The 19,531-nt window shown below is 48.5% G+C and overlaps 2 protein-coding genes across 2 annotated transcripts in view; both read left to right on the top strand.

Moving 5' to 3' along the window:
- Positions 1–4,426, top strand: part of SLC13A3 (solute carrier family 13 member 3) — a gene marked incomplete at its 5' end in the record, with an annotated part of 63,258 nt that extends 58,832 nt beyond the window's left edge. Inside the window, one exon of the mRNA XM_081097422.1 lies at positions 2,699–4,426. Coding sequence (XP_080953548.1) covers positions 2,699–2,878 — 180 coding nt within the window. The 3' untranslated portion in view covers positions 2,879–4,426. The remainder of the gene's footprint in view (positions 1–2,698) is intronic.
- A 3,901-nt stretch (positions 4,427–8,327) lies between these two features.
- Positions 8,328–12,523, top strand: OCSTAMP (osteoclast stimulatory transmembrane protein; the record flags this gene model as incomplete). The annotated part of the gene is given in 4 exon segments (XM_081096559.1): positions 8,328–8,371; positions 10,807–11,797; positions 12,125–12,478; positions 12,482–12,523. Coding segments are annotated over 4 exon segments (1,431 nt in total).
- Positions 12,524–19,531: the final 7,008 nt, after the last annotated feature.

A 19,531-nucleotide genomic window follows, 5' to 3' on the forward strand; every position in this document is an offset into this window, starting at 1 on the left:
GACTGAAAGGTCCCAGGTTCGATTCCGGTCAAGGGCATGTACCTGGGTTGCGGGCACATCCCCAGTGGGAGGTGTGCAGGAGGCAGCTGATCGATGTTCCTCTCTCATCGATGTTTCTAACTCTCTATCTCTCTCCCTTCCTCTCTGTAAAAATCAATAAAATATATATTAAAAAAAAAAAAAATAAGTTTTTATTGATTTCAGAGAGAGGAATGACGGGAGAAATAGAAATATCCATGAGAGAGAAACATCAACATCCACTGGCTGCCTCCTGCATGCCCCCTGCTGGAGATGGGGCCCACAACCCAGGCGCATGCCCCGATAGGGAATTGAACCAGCGACCTCTTGGTGCGTGGGTTGATGCTCAACCACGGAGCAACTCTGGCCAGGCAAGTCTGGGCATTTTCTAGCAGAGCCCAGAGAGGTGGGTGGACACAGGTGGTGGGCTAGGCAGCTGGGCAGGGCTCCTGCTCCCCCAGCCACCATCCCCCAATTTCTACGTAAGTCATTCTGAGTGAGGCCAGGAAGACACATTTTAGCAAACACTCTGTTTAGACAACTTCCGGAAACACTGCTTAAGTGATTGCTTTCCAAGGTTTGCTTTGGGGACAAGGGACTTTCCCCTCTCTGTGCTTGCTTGTTGGGCCAACTGCACTGTGCCCAGCATCTTTAGGGAGGAGAAATGCCAGTCCACACCCTGGGACTTGGGTGGCCTCAATGCCTGGCCAGCTGAGGAGTGTGGCAGAAGCCCCCAGAGTTGGGGGGGAGGGGTTTCCAGCTTTCAGCAGGGCTCAACTATGGGGCAGTGTGTTCCCTCTTCCCCGTGCTCCCTGCTAAACCCCCCCCTCCCGCCCTCTCCCCTCCTCCTACCTCCTGCTGCCTCTTCCCCCTCCATCCCCACCTGGGCCTGGGGCGTTTGGACGCTCAGAATGTAAATAACTCATCCTAAACTGGTGCACCCCAGGGGTGATGTGCTTAACCAGTTCAGGATGCTGGCTTCCAGGCTCAGGGACTCAGCAGGATGAGTGGCCAGAGAACTAAAGTAAGAGGCAGAAAGCGATCCAGAGCAGCAGAGTGTCACACACAGGTGTTAACTAACTAAGTAACTCAAGTGGAACTAAGCAGGCATTTGAGCCAGGCTCCCAGGACCCTGGCGAGGGAAGACCCCACCCTCCTCCCAGCTCCCCCAAAGCTTTGGGCTCCTTCTAATCCTCCACACTTGTCAGGGGCTTTAAGACTCCCTAGAACAGAGGCAGCCAGCACAGCAGTTTCCCGGCCTATGCCCTTTCCATGAACCATCTGGGGAAATACTCATTTCACAATTTTACTAAATCAACCTACATTTTTTAAAAACTTAAATAAGAGTCCTGGGCAGTGTTGCTCAGTGGTTGGAGCATCAGCCCACGCACCAATAGGTCACACCTGGGTTAAATCAATCCCAGCCCAGGTTGGGGCAGCAAGCGGGAGGCAACCAATGGATGTGTCTCTCTCATCTCTCTCTTCTTTCTCGCTCTCTCTCTCTCTCTCTCTCTCTCTCTCCCCAAACACACACCTTTCTTCCCTCCCTTCCACGTTCTCTAAAAATCAATGACAAAAATCTCCTCAGATGAAGATTAGCAAAATCAAACAAACAAAAAACCTTAAATAACAGTATTTAAAAAGAAAAGTTACCAATGTACATGTAAATGGAAAACCAGTAATGCATGCCATTGATGGCAAGTCTAAAAATACATGCAAAGGGGGAAAAAGCAAAATAATGAAATTCTCCCCAATTACAGTTGCCTGGAGAAGGGTCTTGTTAAAAAAAGAAAGTGGAAGCCTGGCAAGTGTGGCTCAGTGGTTGAGCATTAACCTAAGTCCAGGAGATCACCATTCGATTCCCGATCAGGGAACATGACTGGGTTGTGGGCTCAATCCCCAGTAGGGGGCGTGCAGGAGGCAGCCAATCAATGATTCTCTCTCGTCATTGATATTTCTATCTCTCTCCCTCTCCTTTCCTCTCTAAAAGTAACAAAAATATATTTAAGAAAAAGCGGGGGCGGGGGGTGGGGGCCAGTGGGAGAAGAGGAGAGAAGCGTTAAGGAAGGGCATGGTAGCCCCTAAAGCAGACTTGCTATGAGGAAGCGATTTGAAAAGCAACCTAAAGGGAGTAATTTTCTCACAGCTGGATGCTAGGGTGGAACAAACAGAAAACAGAGCTGGGAAACAGGTGTTTTCAGCCCATATTTGGACTGCATAGTATGAGAGGTCAGCCTGGGGAGGGAGCAAGTGGGCAACTCTTTCCAGCTATCTGAAGAGGTAAACATTTCCAGGAGAAAAAATCTTCCCAGTAAACATTATAGCGTTAACTGTTGCGGGGGGGGGGGGGGGGAGGTGATTTAATGATCAAATCAGACTATTTTCAAGTTGTGTAGCCTTAAATAAGCCAACTTCTCTGAGCCTCATTTTCCTCTTCTGTAAAATATGAATAATAATAATAACCCTTATAGGGCTGCTTTCAGGGTTAAATGACCCTATGACAGCTGCATGGCACAGTACCTGGCCCCTATAAGCCACTCAATGAATGAGGACATTTGAGGGACAGCCTAGGGTGTGTAAAGATGGGAGGGTCTTGGGCATCCACCGAGCTGGGTTTGGGTGAATGACTTTGGGGTTTTTCCATGTATACAATGGGCCTCAAGTCTGTGTTCTATTTCAGGTGCGGACAGGCTTCCTGATGAACCTGATGGGCATCATGATACTCAACATGGCCATCAATACTTGGGCACAGCCCATCTTCCAGCTGGGCTCCTTCCCGGACTGGGCCCAAGACCACTTAACCAATGTCACAGGAAAGCCACCCTCATTGGTGGCCAACGACACGTTACTTGCCCTCTGAGTCCTCCTTGGAGACTCTGGGCCGGGCCCTCCCAGAAGGCTTTACCAGTACCTGCTCTTAGGATCAAACAGGGTGATCAAGCAATTCTCTGTGATCCAGTAGGCAACACGCAAGGGTAACCTCCGGTGGTCCACTTGGGTCAGCAAGTTCATTACCTAGGACACCTTCTCCTCGCTCTTGCAGCTCAGGACTCAGATATTTCCCAGATCTCAAGCTTCTTTATCTCTGAGCTGGACTGTGGTTAGGATGCAAGAGGGCCCAACTCCAGCAACAATAAATAAATCTAGAATTGCATTTGTCTTGAACAGTTGGGATGGGAATCTATCCATCCCCTTGGGCTCAGTGAACATTCCCCACTGACTACTGTAGGTTGCACTCTAGACAGACCATCTCGCCTTTAGGGGCCACCTTCCTTGGAGACCTGTCCCAGCTGCTCACAGCTGATACATGTTCAGTTCAGTGGGTGCCTGTTCTGCACCAGTTGTTTGACTATTTCCCCTATTGAAACCCAGCAGCCAGGGGAATTTTCAACCCATGGAGCCGGGGGGAAGGGGAGCAGGGGTCAGAAGGGACAGATGGCCTCCTGAGGACACGGAGACTTGCAGAGCCTCCTTCCTGCTTCTCCGAGCTCCCAAGCACACCAGGGGAGTTCTAGAACCCCCGCTGACATCTCTACCTAAGCTGTTATGATTCTCCTGTTTAATCTGATTCACTGTGGCCATATTTCTGGAGTTGGGCCAAGCCTGGGCCCTGCCCTCTTGCAGGTGACTCATGGCTCCTCCAGCCAGAACCCACCTGCCTGTGGCCCGCAGAGGCCCGTGTGGCTGCTGGCTGCTGCTTGCTCCGCAGCTGGTTCCAACCCTACCCCAAGTGGCAAGGATGTTTGATTAGCAAAGACCATATTTTCCAGGGAGGAGAGGAAAGTCAAGAGAGAAACTGGGGACTTGCAAAGGGCCAGGGTGACATGTCGCAAGCAGGCCAAGTGTCACAATCCTCTTTCCAGACAGGGCCACTGAGACTTCCCGAGAGCCAGTGGCTGGCGGGCTCTCCTCGGGGATTCCGTCACTGCTGGCTTCAAGCAGAAGTATCTGGGCATCTCCAGTGAACAACACAGTCCGGGGCCCTGCGGATGCTCAGCAAGTGTCTGAGGAACGAGTGGCCTGGCATTAGCATAGCACCGGCAAAGGCACCCCGAGGGCCCCAGAGCCTCACCTCTCCCCTTCCTGCATCTCCGAGGGATGAGGGTCCCTGAGCAGCAGCCTGGGCCTGGAAGGCAGTCCCCAGAGACTGAACTCACCCTCAGTACAGCAGGAGTGAGTCATGGATGTTTCCCTGGAAGCAGGCTCCTTCCCAACTGAGTAGAATGTCAGTATTTAGTCACAGTTACAGCCCCGGGGGTGAGGAGTGGGGGAAGGTGTGTTCCCTGTGGGACAGGGCAGGAGAGAAGTGCATTCACAGAGAAACCCATGGAACTTATAACCAGATGAACTGTGATTTCAAGTACTTTTGATTGAAAATGCTATAAAATAAAGAATGTTAATCAACACCGGCCCTTTAGATTTTTTTGCTGTTCTGGGCATCGAAGAGCTTCAAAGCCCCAAATTCCTGAGGAGGGAGTTTCACAGAATTGATTTCCCTGATCTCACTTTCTTACTGCTCTCTGCTCTACTCTAGCCACACACTCAACACCTTCTGCCTCAGGGCCTTTGCACATGCTGTTTCCTCTGCCCAGAACACTTTGCTCCCAAATATACTAGTACACTGGTTTCCTCGCCTGGTCTGCCTCTGGCGGCACAGGCAGAGAGAACACTGAGTGTGTAGGGCAAACAGAAAAGGGGTCATGGAAGGTTTAGATCATATTAGAGCTTGCAAACTAGCAGTCCCCAGGATTGCCTCCAGCCCACAGGTTCTGTCCCCGTTCCCCGCCCCTCCCCCCGCCCCCCCCCCCAGCCCCGCTTCCGTGAGTTTTAAACTATTAATTTATTGCTAACATTTTCAATTCAGGAGCTTTCACATTAAAACCTGGATTTATGCTTCTCCTGGAAAGGAAAATACCAGATCTTATTGCTATCTGGCAACAATTGTTTGGAGTTGAGTAATTGTGGTGGGAGAACTTAAGTTGGAAGGTGAACCTCTGGTTTGCCACAGTTCCCACCACTCCTTAATGTACTACACTGGCTCCCTTTATTAGACTCTGGCACTTTCCTGGCTTCTGAAGGCATTTGTGTCTATGACTCCTGAGCAACATGACCTAGAACAGTGGTTCTCAACCTTCTGGCCCTTTAAATACAATTCCTCATGTTGTGACCCAACCATAAAATTATTTTCGTTGCTATTGCATAACTGTAATGTTGCTACTGTTATGAATCGTCATGTAAATATCTGATATGCAGGATGGTCTTAGGCGACCCCTGTGAAAGGGTCGTTCGACCGCCAAAGGGGTCGAGACCCACAGGTTGAGAACCGCTGACCTAGAAGGTCCATTTTAGCTTTCGTTCACAGTTCCTAATGACCTAGAGCAGCGCTCACAGTAGAACTTTCTGTGGTGCTGGAAATGGTCTATGTCTGCCTTATAGGGTACGGTAGCCACCTGCAACCCAAGTGTGGCTAATTGGAATTGAGATGGGCGGTCAGTATAAAACACACACCAATTTTAATAACTTAGTACAAAAAAGTGAATGCAAAGTATTCTATTAACACTTTTTATATTGACTACATGTTTAAAGGATATTATTTTGGATATATTTGGTTGAGTAAAATATTTTATTAAAATCAATGCCACACCCTCGTGAGCATGGCTCAGTGGTTAGAGTGTCAGCCTGGGCACAGAAGGGTTGTGGGTTCAATTCTGGTCAAGGGCACATACCTGGGTTGCAGGTTCGATCCCTTGCCCCAGTGCGGGAGGCAACCGATCAATTGATGTGTCTTCCTCACTTCGATGTTTCTTTTTCTCTCCTCCCTCTTTCTCTTTCTCTCTCCTTGTTCTTTTCTACTCTCTCTGAAAATCAATGGAAAAAAATATCCTCGGGTGAGGATTTAAAAAAATTAATTTCACTTTTTTAAGTGGCTGCCAGAAATGTTTAAATGGTTCCCATTCTGCTTCTATTGGAGAGCACTGTCTATTTGGGAAGATTTCAGCCACCTCTGCATATTCTCAAATCAAGTACATGGCAGTGACGTGCTACACCCACAGGCTGTAAGATTCAATGACTCCCATAGTGTATGGGCCTCTGATTCGGATTCCAGATCTGAGGGTTTACCACTTCCTCTTCCTGTCCTGTCTTATGGCTATGAATCCTCAATGCAGAAATTCCCTTCAATTACGTTGATTCTATTTTGGTGATTCAGAAGCCGTTTCCGGATGTTGTGGACTTGAAGTCAAGCCGGCCTTATATAGGCAGAAGTGGCTGCCTACATGTGCTGAGAAAAGCCAAAAATATCTTCTGCCCTTTCCCTGCCTATTGCCCCCATCCGCCCAAATCTTACACATCCACCCAGAGGCCTTCGGGCAATGACCAACATGGGCCTTAACCAGTCAGTTCCCTGATGCCAGTGCAGAAACTGGGCAAATGCTGGTGTCTTCCAGGGCACTGTGCTGCTCATCTCCAACCAGCACCGTCCCCTGAAATTTCCCACGTGAGGGGACCCTGGTCAGGGAGCTTGCCCAGTGGGCATTACAGAGGCCTGTACGGTCAGGTGTCAGCAGCCCAGAACACACGCAGGCATAGCTGTCAGCCACGGTGAGAAGGAGCAAGCAGGAGCATCGAGCTGTTGTTTACTGGGCATTCGGCATACATTATCTCACTAAATCCTCAAGGCCACCCGAGAAATATTCTCCTTACAGCAGAGTCCACACAAGTTCAGAGAGGGATAGTGTGTTGTCCACGATCACACAGCACACACAGTATGTGGAAACGCTGGGCCTGGATTTCCAGGGGCTTCAACCTTCAGCCGGAGCAGAGTAGAAGCTGCCCTTAGCGAAGGTGTCTCCACGTGGCCGGGCACCGCTGTTTGCACCTGGGCAGCGGTGCTCCTCACCTTGGCTGGATGGCTCCACAGGCACATGCCTTTGCGGCTCCGGTCCATTGGGTGCCCCGTTCTCTGCACACTGGGTGCCTGGCCTGCCTTCCTGGAGGGGTTTGTGATCTGGGAAGGATGTTAGGCTCCCTGTGGGCCCAGAGTGTCTCATTCAGTTGTGTCACTTCTCCTATCTGGGCCACAAGACATCCTCCTTCAGGCCTGAGCAAGTGATCCAGGCACCATGTCCTTATAAGGGAAAATGGCAGAGAGTCTGGAATGCAGCTTAAATGTCCCCTAACCAGCCCATCCTGCAGGGTGGGGACCTGGGGGCTCCGGAGAGGCCTTCTGGAGGAGGCAGTCCTACAGGCAGTGATGGGGCACAGAGGTGCTGGGAGAAGACAGCCTGGAAGTGTCCCTGCAGGGTAATGACTGCAGCCGAGCGCATACAGGGAACACACATTTATTGAGCAGCTACTATATGCATCACAAGGTCCTCATGAGTCTTAGGACTCCTTCCCTCCACACTAGTAGAGAACGGTGGTTGACCAGTTGACTTGGGAACAGGACTGTGGGGTGTAAATTATGGTTTTGCCTCTTAGCAGCTGAGTGGCTTGGTTAAGGGACTTAACTCTCTGGGTCTAAACTGAAAAATGGAAGCAATAACAGCCCCTACCACAAAGGGTTGTAAGTTGCTAGGATTCAATAAATTCATTTATAAACTGTTCAGATGCAAAGCAAGTGCTCAATAAATATTAACTATTATCACAATTATTCTCTTTTAAGAGGAGAAAACTGAGAGTGAGAGAAATGAGGTCACCTGCTTAAAGTCACACAGCTAGGGAGGGACAGAGCTGTGCTGTGAAGCCAGGTCCCCATTTGCCTAAAGACAGGAGGGGAGCTGGAGATAAAGACGAAAGCCAATGATGGTTAGAGAAAAGTCTTCGCAGAAATCCAGTTGTCTCCCGTGGTCCCCACCCTCTAAGAGGTGGGCTCAGGCTGCTCCTGGGACACCTAACTGTGGAAGGAAAGGGAAAGAGAGAGCTGAGCGGAGTTCTGGTCCCAGCACTGCCACGAACGAGCTGAATGGCTTCCCTGCACCTCAGTTTCCTCCTCTGTGAAATGGGACTAATTCCATCTTCCTGTTACAGGACTACCAGGACTAGAGATGTTGCTTGGGAAAGGCCCGTTCTCTCCTCCCACACCTTCTACCCACTCCTGCCTACCCGAGGAGGATGAGGCAGCTTGCCCAACCTCCTGGGAGGTGGGCCCCGGCAGGGCGGGACAGGCGGCCAGGAGGACTTAATTAAGGGCAGAAAAGCAGAAGTGACAGGCTTTCCCAAGTCTCAGAGGACAAAATTCCCCACACTTCCTCTCCACCTGCTGCCGCTGCCTAAGGCCTCCTGGCTGCCTCCGCTGCTATTCAGGAGGCATGAGGACCCTCCAGGGGACAGCTGCGCACCTCATCAGGACCGGGTAGGTCTGGAGACCTTGGATACTGGGAGCATCAGGCATCTGAGGTAGCGCTGAGGCCTCATGCTCTGCCATTCCCTGGCTGCATGCCTTTGGGTAAATCCTCACCTCCTTGAGCCTCGTTTTCCCATTTATGGAATGAGAGTAGCAACAATGTCCGTAAGACTGTACTGAGAATCGAATGAGGAAGTGCTCATGTAGGACTTGCTCTTGTGCTTGGCTCAGAGTAAGCACTCAATAAATGGCAACTAAAATCCTTAGTGACCACACTCAGCACAGGCCTTGGCACCCGATGACTTAGAACTGGTTTTCCATCCCAATATTGTTTACAGTAGCTATTTATTCTCACAGCTACCAGGTTTTGAATACTAATGATACAGTAGGAGGTGGTTTAGTTCCAAATCAAAATGCCTTCAGGAGCTGGGGAGGTCATAATTCATTAACTCTAACCTCAAGTGGGTCCTCCACGGTGCCCAGCATTTCCTTTATTCATTTACTTTCCCACTTTCCTGGACAACTACCTTCTCCGGGATCTTCAAGCTTTCATTGCCTCCTCTGGCATCCTCACCATCAGTGCGGACCTTTCTGAGCAAACGGAAGCAGACATGCTACAGTCAATAAATACTTAGGGAGCACCCACTACATGCCAGGCACTATTCTAGGCACTAAGACATATCAGTGACCAAAAGAGACCAAGTTCCTGCCTGGTGGATGCTCTAGTAACAGACAATAGCTAACATGATACAAGTTGCCAGACACAAAATGACCCTATGCTGTACTACTTTTATTGTACCATTCTATAGATGAGAAAACTGGGTACAGGGAGGTTAAGAAACCTGGCCAAGGCCACACGAATGGTGAGTGGTGATTTGAATCCAGGCAGTCTGGAGTCATGCCTTTAACAATTGCAGTGTTCTGTGCATATCTGATGATGCTGATATATAATTGCTCACACTTTGCCTGTCCACCTACCATCATCTGTACCCATTTCCTCTGCCTTCCCACCTGCTAGTAAGAACGAATGGCCCCTGCTTCTTCCTAAGACCAGCCCCACCTTTTGTGCTCTTGGTCTCCCCCCTGCCACCCATGAACATCCCTGCAGGGAGCCTCCCCTTCATCACTGTCCCCTCTTTAGTGGACCTCCCACCTGCAAGCCTGCCAGAGCTTCTTCCATCTTAAGTGAATTCTCTTGGTCACATTTCACCCATCGGCTACTGCATCTTTCTTAATCCACCAGCAGCATTTGACATAGTTGACCGCTCCCTTCTTCTTGGAACATTTTATTACTTGGCTGCTCAAGCACCACATTGCCTGGTTTCTTGGTCTCCTTCGCTGGTTCTTCACCTCCCAAACTGTTAACCCTAGAGTTCAAGGGCTCAGTCCTTGGATCTCCCTCCTCCTCCTCCTCAACACATGTCTTGAGGAATCTCATCCTGCCCCTTGATTTCAAATACTATGGATAAACCAACAACACCCAACATTCTATCTCCAGCCTGATCTCTCCTCTAAATTCCTGATTCGTGTTTCCAACCACATACTCAACAGCTCCACTGAAAGGCTAAATTGGCAACTTAAATTTCAGACTTTCAACTGAATTCCTCCTCTCCCCACTTCACTCAAACCTGCCTGAACCATAGATTTTTCTGTCTCAGGAAATGACACCTCGATGCTTCCAGTGCTCAGGCCACCAAACCTCACGGTCCTCTTTCTCTCACACCCACAGCCAATCAGTCTGTCAACTTTATTGACTCTTCCAATAAAACATATCCAGAACCCAACCTCTTCTTATAATTCCTCTGCAGTCACTCTTTAGTGTAAGCTCTATAAGGGCAAGGATTCTCATCCATTTATTCATACCTGTTTCTCCAATGGGTGACACATAGTAGTTGATTTAAAAATATTTGTTGAATAAATAAATATAAGGAAAATAGATAAGTTTCTCAGAGGTCAACGGATCCACTCTCCCTTTCTCTTCTCCCCCCAAATTATAAAAGAGACACTGAGGTTTAGAAAGAAGGCACGTTCAGTGTCACACAGTGCCAACAGTGAAACCGTGTCTTTATTTTTCTCTTTCTCATTCTATCTCTTTTATTTGTGCTTCTCTCTTCATGACTCTTTCATTTCCTTGGGACAGTTGCCCTCACAAAATTGGGATTATGGACGCAAGCATCCTCCCATCCTCAGGAACTGCATACAAACTGGGTTCTTCCCTGACAACTCCAGTGTGAATAATCCTGGGGAAGGCTCTCATTGGTTCAGCTTGGGTCAGGTGGGTCTGGGGTGGGTTACTCTAATTGGCCCACTTGGGAAGACTGCCCACTCCTTTGGCTAAGGGGGTGGAGCCTGTTAGCAGGTGAAGAGTTTGTGGGGCAGAGACAATGGGCAGACACCCAACCCCCACCCTCCTGATAAAGGTTCCCCCAATTTCTTGTGTGCAGGTGGAGATTCTGGCTCTTGGGGCTCTGCAAGGCCCTTGTCCCACTGCAGGCGGCCTGGGCTGCCTTCTCTCAGCCTGTCCCAGCCAGCTATGACCAGCTGTTGATCCAGCTTCTCCTGTGTGGTTCCCTAGCTGTTGCTGCTGCAGGTCTGGCCCACCACTGGCTAGCGTTCTCGCTGCTTTATCCTCTGGGGCCCTCGGCCATGGTGGCCTCTCTCTGTGGCCTCCTGGTCTTACTAGGCCTGGGCCTGGTGCCTCCAGCTCGCTGCCTGTTTGCACTCAGCGTGCCAACTCTGGGCACAGCACAGGGCCGCCGCCTGCTCCTATCCTGGAGTACTGCCACCTTGGCTGTCACCGTGGTGCCCAATGTCTTGGCTAACGTGGGCGCAGCTGGACAGGTGCTGAGGTGTGTCACCGAGGGCTCCCTGGAGAGTCTTCTCAACACCACTCACCAGCTACACACAGCGTCCAGGGCTCTGAATCCCACTGGCCGAGGCCTGACACTCCAGGCCCAGGGCAATGGCTCTGTCTTCCGGCTTCACATGCTCAAGGTCACTCAGCAGGTCTTGGAGGACTTTTCTGGCCTGGAGTCCCTGGCCCAGGCAGCAGCGCTGGGCATCCAGCGGGCGGTGACAGGACTCTTTATGCTGGGCCTCCTGATAAACTCAGCCCGGTATCTCCACTGCTACCTGACTGACCTGCGGTTTGATAATGTCTACGCCACACGGCAGTTAGCCCAGCAGCTGGAAGAGACCGGGGCCACACACCTGCTGACCTCCCCACCAGCCTGGCTGCTCAGGGCGGCTTGGCCAAGGCTGTCCCAGGGGGAGCTGCTGAGCTGTCTACTAAGGCTGGGGCTGCTCACCCTGCTCCTGGTGGCCACAGCGGTGACCGTGGCCACAGACCACATGGCCTTCCTCCTGGCACAGGCAGCCGTGGACTGGGCTCAGAAGCTGCCTGCTGTGCCCGTTACACTCATGGTCAAGTATGATGTAAGTGTGGTGATGGGAAGATGGGCATAGAGTCATTTTCTTGAGGGAAGGGGAAGGGTTCGTGAAATCCCTGACTTGCAATTGAATTTTACTTACCTTCAAGTCAGAGTCCTGGGATAGGCTGTGGGACCTGGGGCATCTGCAGATGAACTTAATTCCCACTACAACACGACACAGTGTTTCTGTTCTCACCCCCTACTGCTTCTGTGCCCATTTTGCAGATGAGGGCAGGGAAAGTTGAGCGGGCCCTGAAAGCGGCAAGTGGTGGGGGGCAGGGAATGGCTAGAGCATCTGTCAGTTGACTTGGCCTTTTTCTCCTTTACGAAGGCTGCCTACACCGTCCTGGACTTCATCCCCTTCCTCTTCAACCAGCGGCCTCTGGAGAAACCCTTCCACTCTGCCCACAGGTCCTTCCAGTGGGAGCTCCGCTTCACCTCCCCTGGCTGCCCGCTGCTGCCCGCCCAGCGCCCCCTCACGGCCGCCCCCCTGGCCGCGGGGGTCCTGCAGCTGGTGGCTTGTTCCACGGTCCTCCTGGAGACCTACGCCCGCCGACTGCGGCACACCATCGCGGCGTCCTTCTTCAAGGCCCAGGAGGCAAGGAGGGTCCACCACCTTCATGCCCGGCTCCAGCGGAGATACGACAGGAACCGAGGCCAGCAGCTGCCCCTGCAGGCTCCTTCCTGATCCCCACACCTGGACCTGCCAGCCAGCACCCAACATGGATAGACATGCCTGGACGTACTGGACCCCTGGAAGAACAGAGAGCCCTGGAGAAGAGGGGAAAGATGTTTGGAGTCACACAGACCTAAGTTGTCATCTTGGCCCTTCTGCCGCCTCCCTGTGTGACCTTGGGTGGTGGCTGCACCTCTCTGAGCCTCGTTTTCAGCAGCCACATAATGACAATGATGTGAGCTACTTTCCACACGGGAATGTGGGAAGGACAGAATGAAATATTGGGCATGAAAGGCCCCCGTACACAGAAAAGAGCTATGCCAAGTGGAAGGCAAGGAAGTGCAGAAATGGCTCAGGGCTTCTCAGGCAGGTGGGAGTCGGTCAAGGCTCTCACCCGCATCAACGTTACCTGGCCAGTGGAGACTTCGCTTGTGAATGTGCCTAAATGCGCCTGGAACTTATTTATGTGCCCCCGAACCCTCTGAACTTACTGACTGTAATCTACAAGTGTCCTCATTTTATAAATAATATATTTATTAAGTCCTACATTAGGTTAGGTTACTTTTTTGCTTCAAACTCCTTTACGGGCTTCATTTAAGGCTGTCAGGTTTAGCAAATGAAAATACAGGACACCAGCTTCCACTTGATTTTTAAACAACGAATATGGGTTTAATGTCCTTGCGACATATTGTTCTTATGCTAAACATCCTTAGAATGTGCCCATATTGGTTGTGGGTCTGAAATTCAAACTGGACTGGTTAACCTGCACTTTATCTGGGGCTTGGTACCCCTTGTTTTCCCCTCCAGATTATTATCTGCCCTTCTCCCACCTGCTGTCTTTCACAAGGGTCTGACCTTTGTGAGTCTGGGAGTCATAACACCCTGGCTCCCTTGCCCTTGGTTGGACCCGGTCCATGAGAGGCACTGATAAGCCGTCCAAAGTGGGAGGGGAGAGAGAGGCCAGGGTATTGGCCCCTGCCGCCCTCTGGGCTGTTACTGGGCAGAGGCCCCATCCCATTAGCTGCTAATGATTAGCAGGAACAGGCTGTTTTCTGATGCTTCGTGGGAAAACCTAGTTCTGGCGTTCTTAAAGCTAGGTTTCAGAGGAACGTAAAAATGTTGAGGATCATTAGCATTTTGGTGGACATTTGCTAATCTGTAATCTTCGTTTCTCATCTATAGTGTTGGGTGAAATCAATAGTCAACTTTTCTTTTTATTAATGGTTCATGTCAATCAACCAAGCCCTATAATTAAAGCAAAAGCTATTCAAAGAATCCCTCTGCTAGAGGCGGCGCCGCGGTGCCTTATGGGGAATGTAGTCAGGAAAGGCATCAGGCGCCCTTTGGGGATTCCTGGGAAGAGCGCCGGGAAGCCTCTTCTGCGCATGTGCCCTTCGGTTCGCTACCTGGGCGCCCCTCGGGTTCGCCAGGCTCTGGCGGGGGTTCCCCTCATTTCACCTGACCTGGTGCGAACTCAAAGCGAAGTGGGTGCACCCACCAGTCAGAGGAAGGGCTTGCGGGGAGCCGCCAGCCCTCGGGGGTCGGAGGGCAGGGGTGGGAAGGGTTGGGCGGGTGCTGGCTCTCCTCGCCTCCTCTGGAGGGAGCCCCAGAGCGGGTTTCGATCCCGGAGAAAGGCAGCGAGGACCGCGCTGGGCTCCCGACCTGCAGGCTTCCTGACCTTCTTTGCCTGAGGAAGGTGCTCTATGAAGATGAAAGGTTTGTGCAGCCATGTGGCCAAAATCTGGTTCCAGAAGTTCTACGGAGGCGCTTGGATCTGCAGCCTGTGTGGTGGTTTGAAAAGGACTAGAGAGCAGCAGGGAAGGGAACAGCTATTTACTGAGAGTTAAATACTATCATCATATTACTTATCTTATCCTACGTCTTTAGTAGAACAAAGATCTGAACTGCAGCTGAAGGGAGTGGCCATGGTGTAGATTTGCCTGGGAAAGGTTTGAGGGTGGGAGGTGTTGGCAGCGTTGCATGAAGTTTTAAGAGCTTGATGTTTGGGTTCAGATCAGGTCCTCCCACAAAACGGCAGGGCATCCCTGGGGACATGAATTAGACGAATCCTGTTTCCTCGCCTGTTCAATGAGCATGGGAATAATATTTGCACCTGTGAGGGTGGTTCTGAGGTAGAGTGAGCTAGCACCTGTGAGGATCAAGCCCAGAATTTAATACGCCCTCCATCATCCCCTGCTGTCCGTGTTACCAAGATCTTTAGATACTTCACTCGGTCCTTCCAACCAGGCTGTGAGGTCGGCAGTACCATCCCTATCGTAGCATGTGTTCAAACCTCACTTGCAGAGAACTAACATGATTTACTCACTTGGGCATGACTTGAGTTTCAAAACAAGATTTACTCATAGTCTCATGGTCTTCTTAGTATACATTCTCCTCTACCTATACCCATTGGGTTTTCTCTGACACAATGACTTGTTCTATGTGTGTCCTAGGAAGCAACTAGCGATATATTTCGATAACCAAACCATTTGGCCTATTTCCCTTGGTCACAAGGCACAAATTGAGGCTTCTAGTTCCTGCCTGCCTGCTGCAGTGTTGTCTCGCTCCAAAGCAGCCCTCATTAGATTTTAGACAAGGCCCAGCTCATCAGGCACTTGAACCTTGGGATTCCAAGGGCAGGTTCCAATTCAATGAAAATGTGGCTCCTAGGCCCAGGTTGAAACGAAACCATTCCAGTGAAGTGAAAAGCAGAAGGCCCCCGGGAACAGGAACCACACCTAGAAGAACATGCTTCTGAGCTAAAGCCTTGCCCTACAATTCCAGCATGGAAGCAGAGGAATCCCTGAAAGGAGCACATCCAACAGTTACTGGGCCAGAATTTTCCTCTCCGTTGTGAGCAAAGTCTGGGTGGCCACACCATGTTCGGGGATCATTGATTATTGTGGCTCAGCAAAGCGGGAGGAGGATGTGAGCTGCCACTGAGGGAAGGGCATGGGCAGGGTGCAGGTCTCACAGGAAAAGACACTTCATTGGAGGATTTGTGAGGGGGTGGATGGGAGGGAAGGGGTACCACCCATAGCTAAGGAAATTGTCCCTCACCATTTTCTAAACACATCAGCCCTTACAATCTGCACTCTTTCTTTCTGTTAATTTTTAGTTGCTCAAACCCTGTTCATCACCAATCCAGGGATTCACCGAATTTCCCCCTTATAAAATCACACTGTGGAGATACAGTTTTTTAATCTATTACTTTTGCCTTAAACTTAGGACTTAGAAGATAAATAGCTTATCCAGTCATGCAGTTTGCTAGTGGGAATTCAATTTCTGGAATTCAGGTCTTGATTCCCAGATGGGGACCCTGTCCTCTACCACATTTAAGTTAAAACACATTTCTTAGAAGAAAAAAAAAATCCTCTTGAAAAACTGTAATTAAGGGGACCACGCAAAAGGATAAGCTTGCATTGCTTTTTTCTGAACTTCTGGATTCTCTGATGGCAAGTGGCTAAAAATATAGGAAAACAGGTAAACTGAGATCCTGTGCCAGTAAATATTTTAATCCTAAAATCAATCTTAATGCTGGAATAGTACCCCAAACTTTGTATTTAATACTGTATTTTGTTTGCCCAACCTCCTGTTATTGGACTTAGGTTGTTTTTAATATTTTCAAAGGCATATCTTAACAGTAATGGTGTAGAAAACAGTTTACATTCACTCAGTATGAAAGTTCTGTGTGATCATTTTAGAATTATAAATGGACACGTGGATATTGCCTCCATATGTTGTTTCCTGTATTTTCTGGTGCCAGATTGGTCAGAGGGCCGTTTTCTTGATAGGTGATTCTAAGAGCTGCTATCTTAGACAGATTGCTCATGATTCCATCCCCCATTCTTCCTTACCCAGCTCTGGCATCATCACTCTTGGCCCTTTCTCAAGAACATCTGAAAATGAACAAATCCCAGGTAAGTTGTTGAGGAATTTACTTCCCATATTCTACAGAGAATTTCAGAGAGGCTTATAGTAGTTTGTACGTTCAGAGAAAATAGTAGAAATATGTAAAATTCAGCATTCGAGAAAAGAATATCAGATGAACTCTGGAAAAGTTGACATACAGAAATCATATGTTCCTGTAGCTTTATTCAAGTTGTTTAAGAATCACTGATCCAGCTATAGCTGGTTTAGCTCAGTGGATAGAGCACCGGCCTGCAGACCAAAGGGTCCCGGGTTTGATTCTGGTCAAGGCCCTGTATCTTGGTTGCAGGCTCCTCCCTGGCCTGGGCCCTGGTCAGGGCTCATGCAATGTGTTTCTCTCACATCGATGTTTCTCTGTCTTTTCCTCTCTCTTCGACTCTCCCTAAAAATCAATGGAAAAATATCCTCTGGCGAGGATTAACAAAACAAACAAACAAGAAATCGCTGATTCACACCCCATGTGAAAACAAATTCCTTAACTAGAGTATCTTTGTGTGCAGTTCTTATCTTTAGACTTACAGAATGTAGTCAAATACTCTTTTCCAAAATTATTTTAGTTCTTATACATCGCCTTCACTGCAGTTATGTTATGTTATTTTAGTACACAGCAGGTCCTTGAATAACATTTTGTTCAACATGGTTTCATTATAATATTGATGAGATGCTATAGGAACTTCTTTTAAAAATATTTTTTTATTGATTTCAAAGAGGAAAGGAGAGGGAGAGAGAGAAACATCAATGATGAGAGAATCATTGATCGGCTGCCTCATGCACGCCCCCTATTGCAGGTCGAGCCTTCAACCCAGGCATGTGCCCTTGACTAGAATCAAACCTGGGACCCTTCAGTCCACAGGCTGATGCTCTATCCACTGAGCCAAACCAGCTAAGGCATAGGAACTTAATTCTTATTTATATGAATTAGCCTATAGTGACATTGGTTTTGTTATGGGTTGTTTCACCTAAATCACAGAACCTATCAATGGCAACTGTACTTATGCTCATTTGTTACTGTTATATACTATCTGGGGTTTCCCTTCCACATCCTGGTTGATTTTAATTATTTTGGGTGTATGTGACATTACCTTAATTCTAAGAATCAGGACTGCAAAGAAAGATACACGTAGAGAAGGGTCATTTCCTCCTCATCCCTTCTACCCCATTTCTATTCCCCCATTCTTTCCATCTATTCCCACCCATCCCTAAAGGTAATCTTTATTGGTTTCTGGTTTATCCGTTCTGTAATTCTTTTTGTAGATATGTGCAATTACATCTATATTTTCTTTTATCCCCTTCTTTCTTACATGAAAGGTAGCACATTATTATAGAGAGTCCTTTGCACTTTGCTTTTCCCACTTATCAGTGTAGCCTGGAAATCTCTCCATATCAGCTCATAGAGATCCCTCATTATTTATACCTTCAGATACTGTTTTTTGATCACTACTCTCTCTTCTCTGTCCTCTGAGCGCCAGAACCAAATATCCAACTGCCCTCTGGGCATCTCTAATTGTATACTCCCCAGTCACCCCAAGCACAGCATCCTGAACAGCAATGCATTTGCTTCCTATGCTCAAGTCTTTTTTCCCCCTTAATTTCAGCATGACATTAGCACCTGCCTACCCAGCTGATCTTGCAATATAGACTGGACATTACATCTCTCACTACACAACCTATTAGTGGTCAGCTCTTCCTGCTCCTCCTCATGTAGGATTGATCTCCTCCTTCCCACTCCCACTGGAACTACCCCTGATCATGTCTCACAGTGGTATCCTAGTTTTCTTCCCCTCTAATTTGACCTTTAAGCCATTTCCCATTTTTCTAGAGTAGGAGACAACAAACATTTACCTTAAGGACCAGAAAATAACTTCTTTTGGCTTTGTTCTTCACAGGGCCTCTGTCAAATCTACTCAACACAGCTATGGTAGCAGAAGCAGCCATAGATAATGTGTGAACAAATGGGCCTTGCCGCAGTTGTCTGTCAGTGGGTTGGACTTGGCAAACCCTTATGCTCTAGCATTGCTTCTAAAATACAGATTTGGTCACAAGACTCCAGTCCTTGCTAACATAGATCTCTTCATGGATTTCCATTATTCACAACAGTGGTCTCCAAAGTGGATGATAGGGAACACCCCAAGGATCCACTGGGCTTCTTGTTCACATTGGTATTTTGGCTAAAAGAATCAGAAAAGAAGCTATATTGATATTAACATAGCTTAAAACAATTCAGATGCATAATTTCCAGATAAAAGTATGTTAGTTGTATGTGCACACATTTTACTGATGTTGTACCTCAAAAGAAATGTGGACTTTAATTCCAGAAAAAGTCCCTCTTTTCTCTGCCCTCTGTCCAGCTCCTAATTATCCATTCATACTGAGATGTTTATAGTCTCTGAACTTCCCATGTTTTATGCCTGCATATATTTCTTAGTGATCATATCCCTATAAAACACACTATTTATGTTTCATTAATTACTGTCCCCTCCAAGAAACCTGATAATACAAAATAGAGCATGCTTTCTCCCTTTGTGATCACCCTTTATCTTTTACACATGACTGTCTTTGCTCTTTGCTGAAGATGTGTTTTCTGTTTATTCCACCCTCTCAGAATGTACACTCCTTGAGGGTTATATCTTATGTGAGTTAGTAACTGAGGAATTAGAATAGCTCTAGACCAGCCGTGGGCAAACTACGGCCCGCGGGCCGGATCCGGCCCGTTTGAAATGAATAAAACTATTGAAAAAAAAGACCGTACCCTTTTATGTCATGATGTTTACTTTGAATTTATATTAGTTCACACAAACACTCCATCCATGCTTTTGTTCCGGCCCTCCAGTCCAGTTTAAGAACCCATTGTGGCCCTCGAGTCAAAAAGTTTGCCCACCCCTGCTCTAGCTACATCTAAGAATGGTGCGAACTCTTCAGGGAGGCCGGGTGTCTCAGAATGATACCCATTTAGACAAGGCAGCCGAAACCACCTGATCACCCGCCAACCGATGCTCTCGTGTCTACCCTCTTAACTCTTTATGCTGTAGTTCCTTGAACCACAATCATCTTTTTGTTCTGTCATCATTCACTGGCAAAATTTCTTCTTTTCTCATAGTTTTAATTCCTCATTCCAAAGAGATGGCTTTTCTT

Source organism: Myotis nattereri (genome assembly GCF_964212035.1).
Source record: "Myotis nattereri genome assembly, chromosome: 8".
NCBI classification, from domain to species: domain Eukaryota; kingdom Metazoa; phylum Chordata; class Mammalia; order Chiroptera; family Vespertilionidae; genus Myotis; species Myotis nattereri.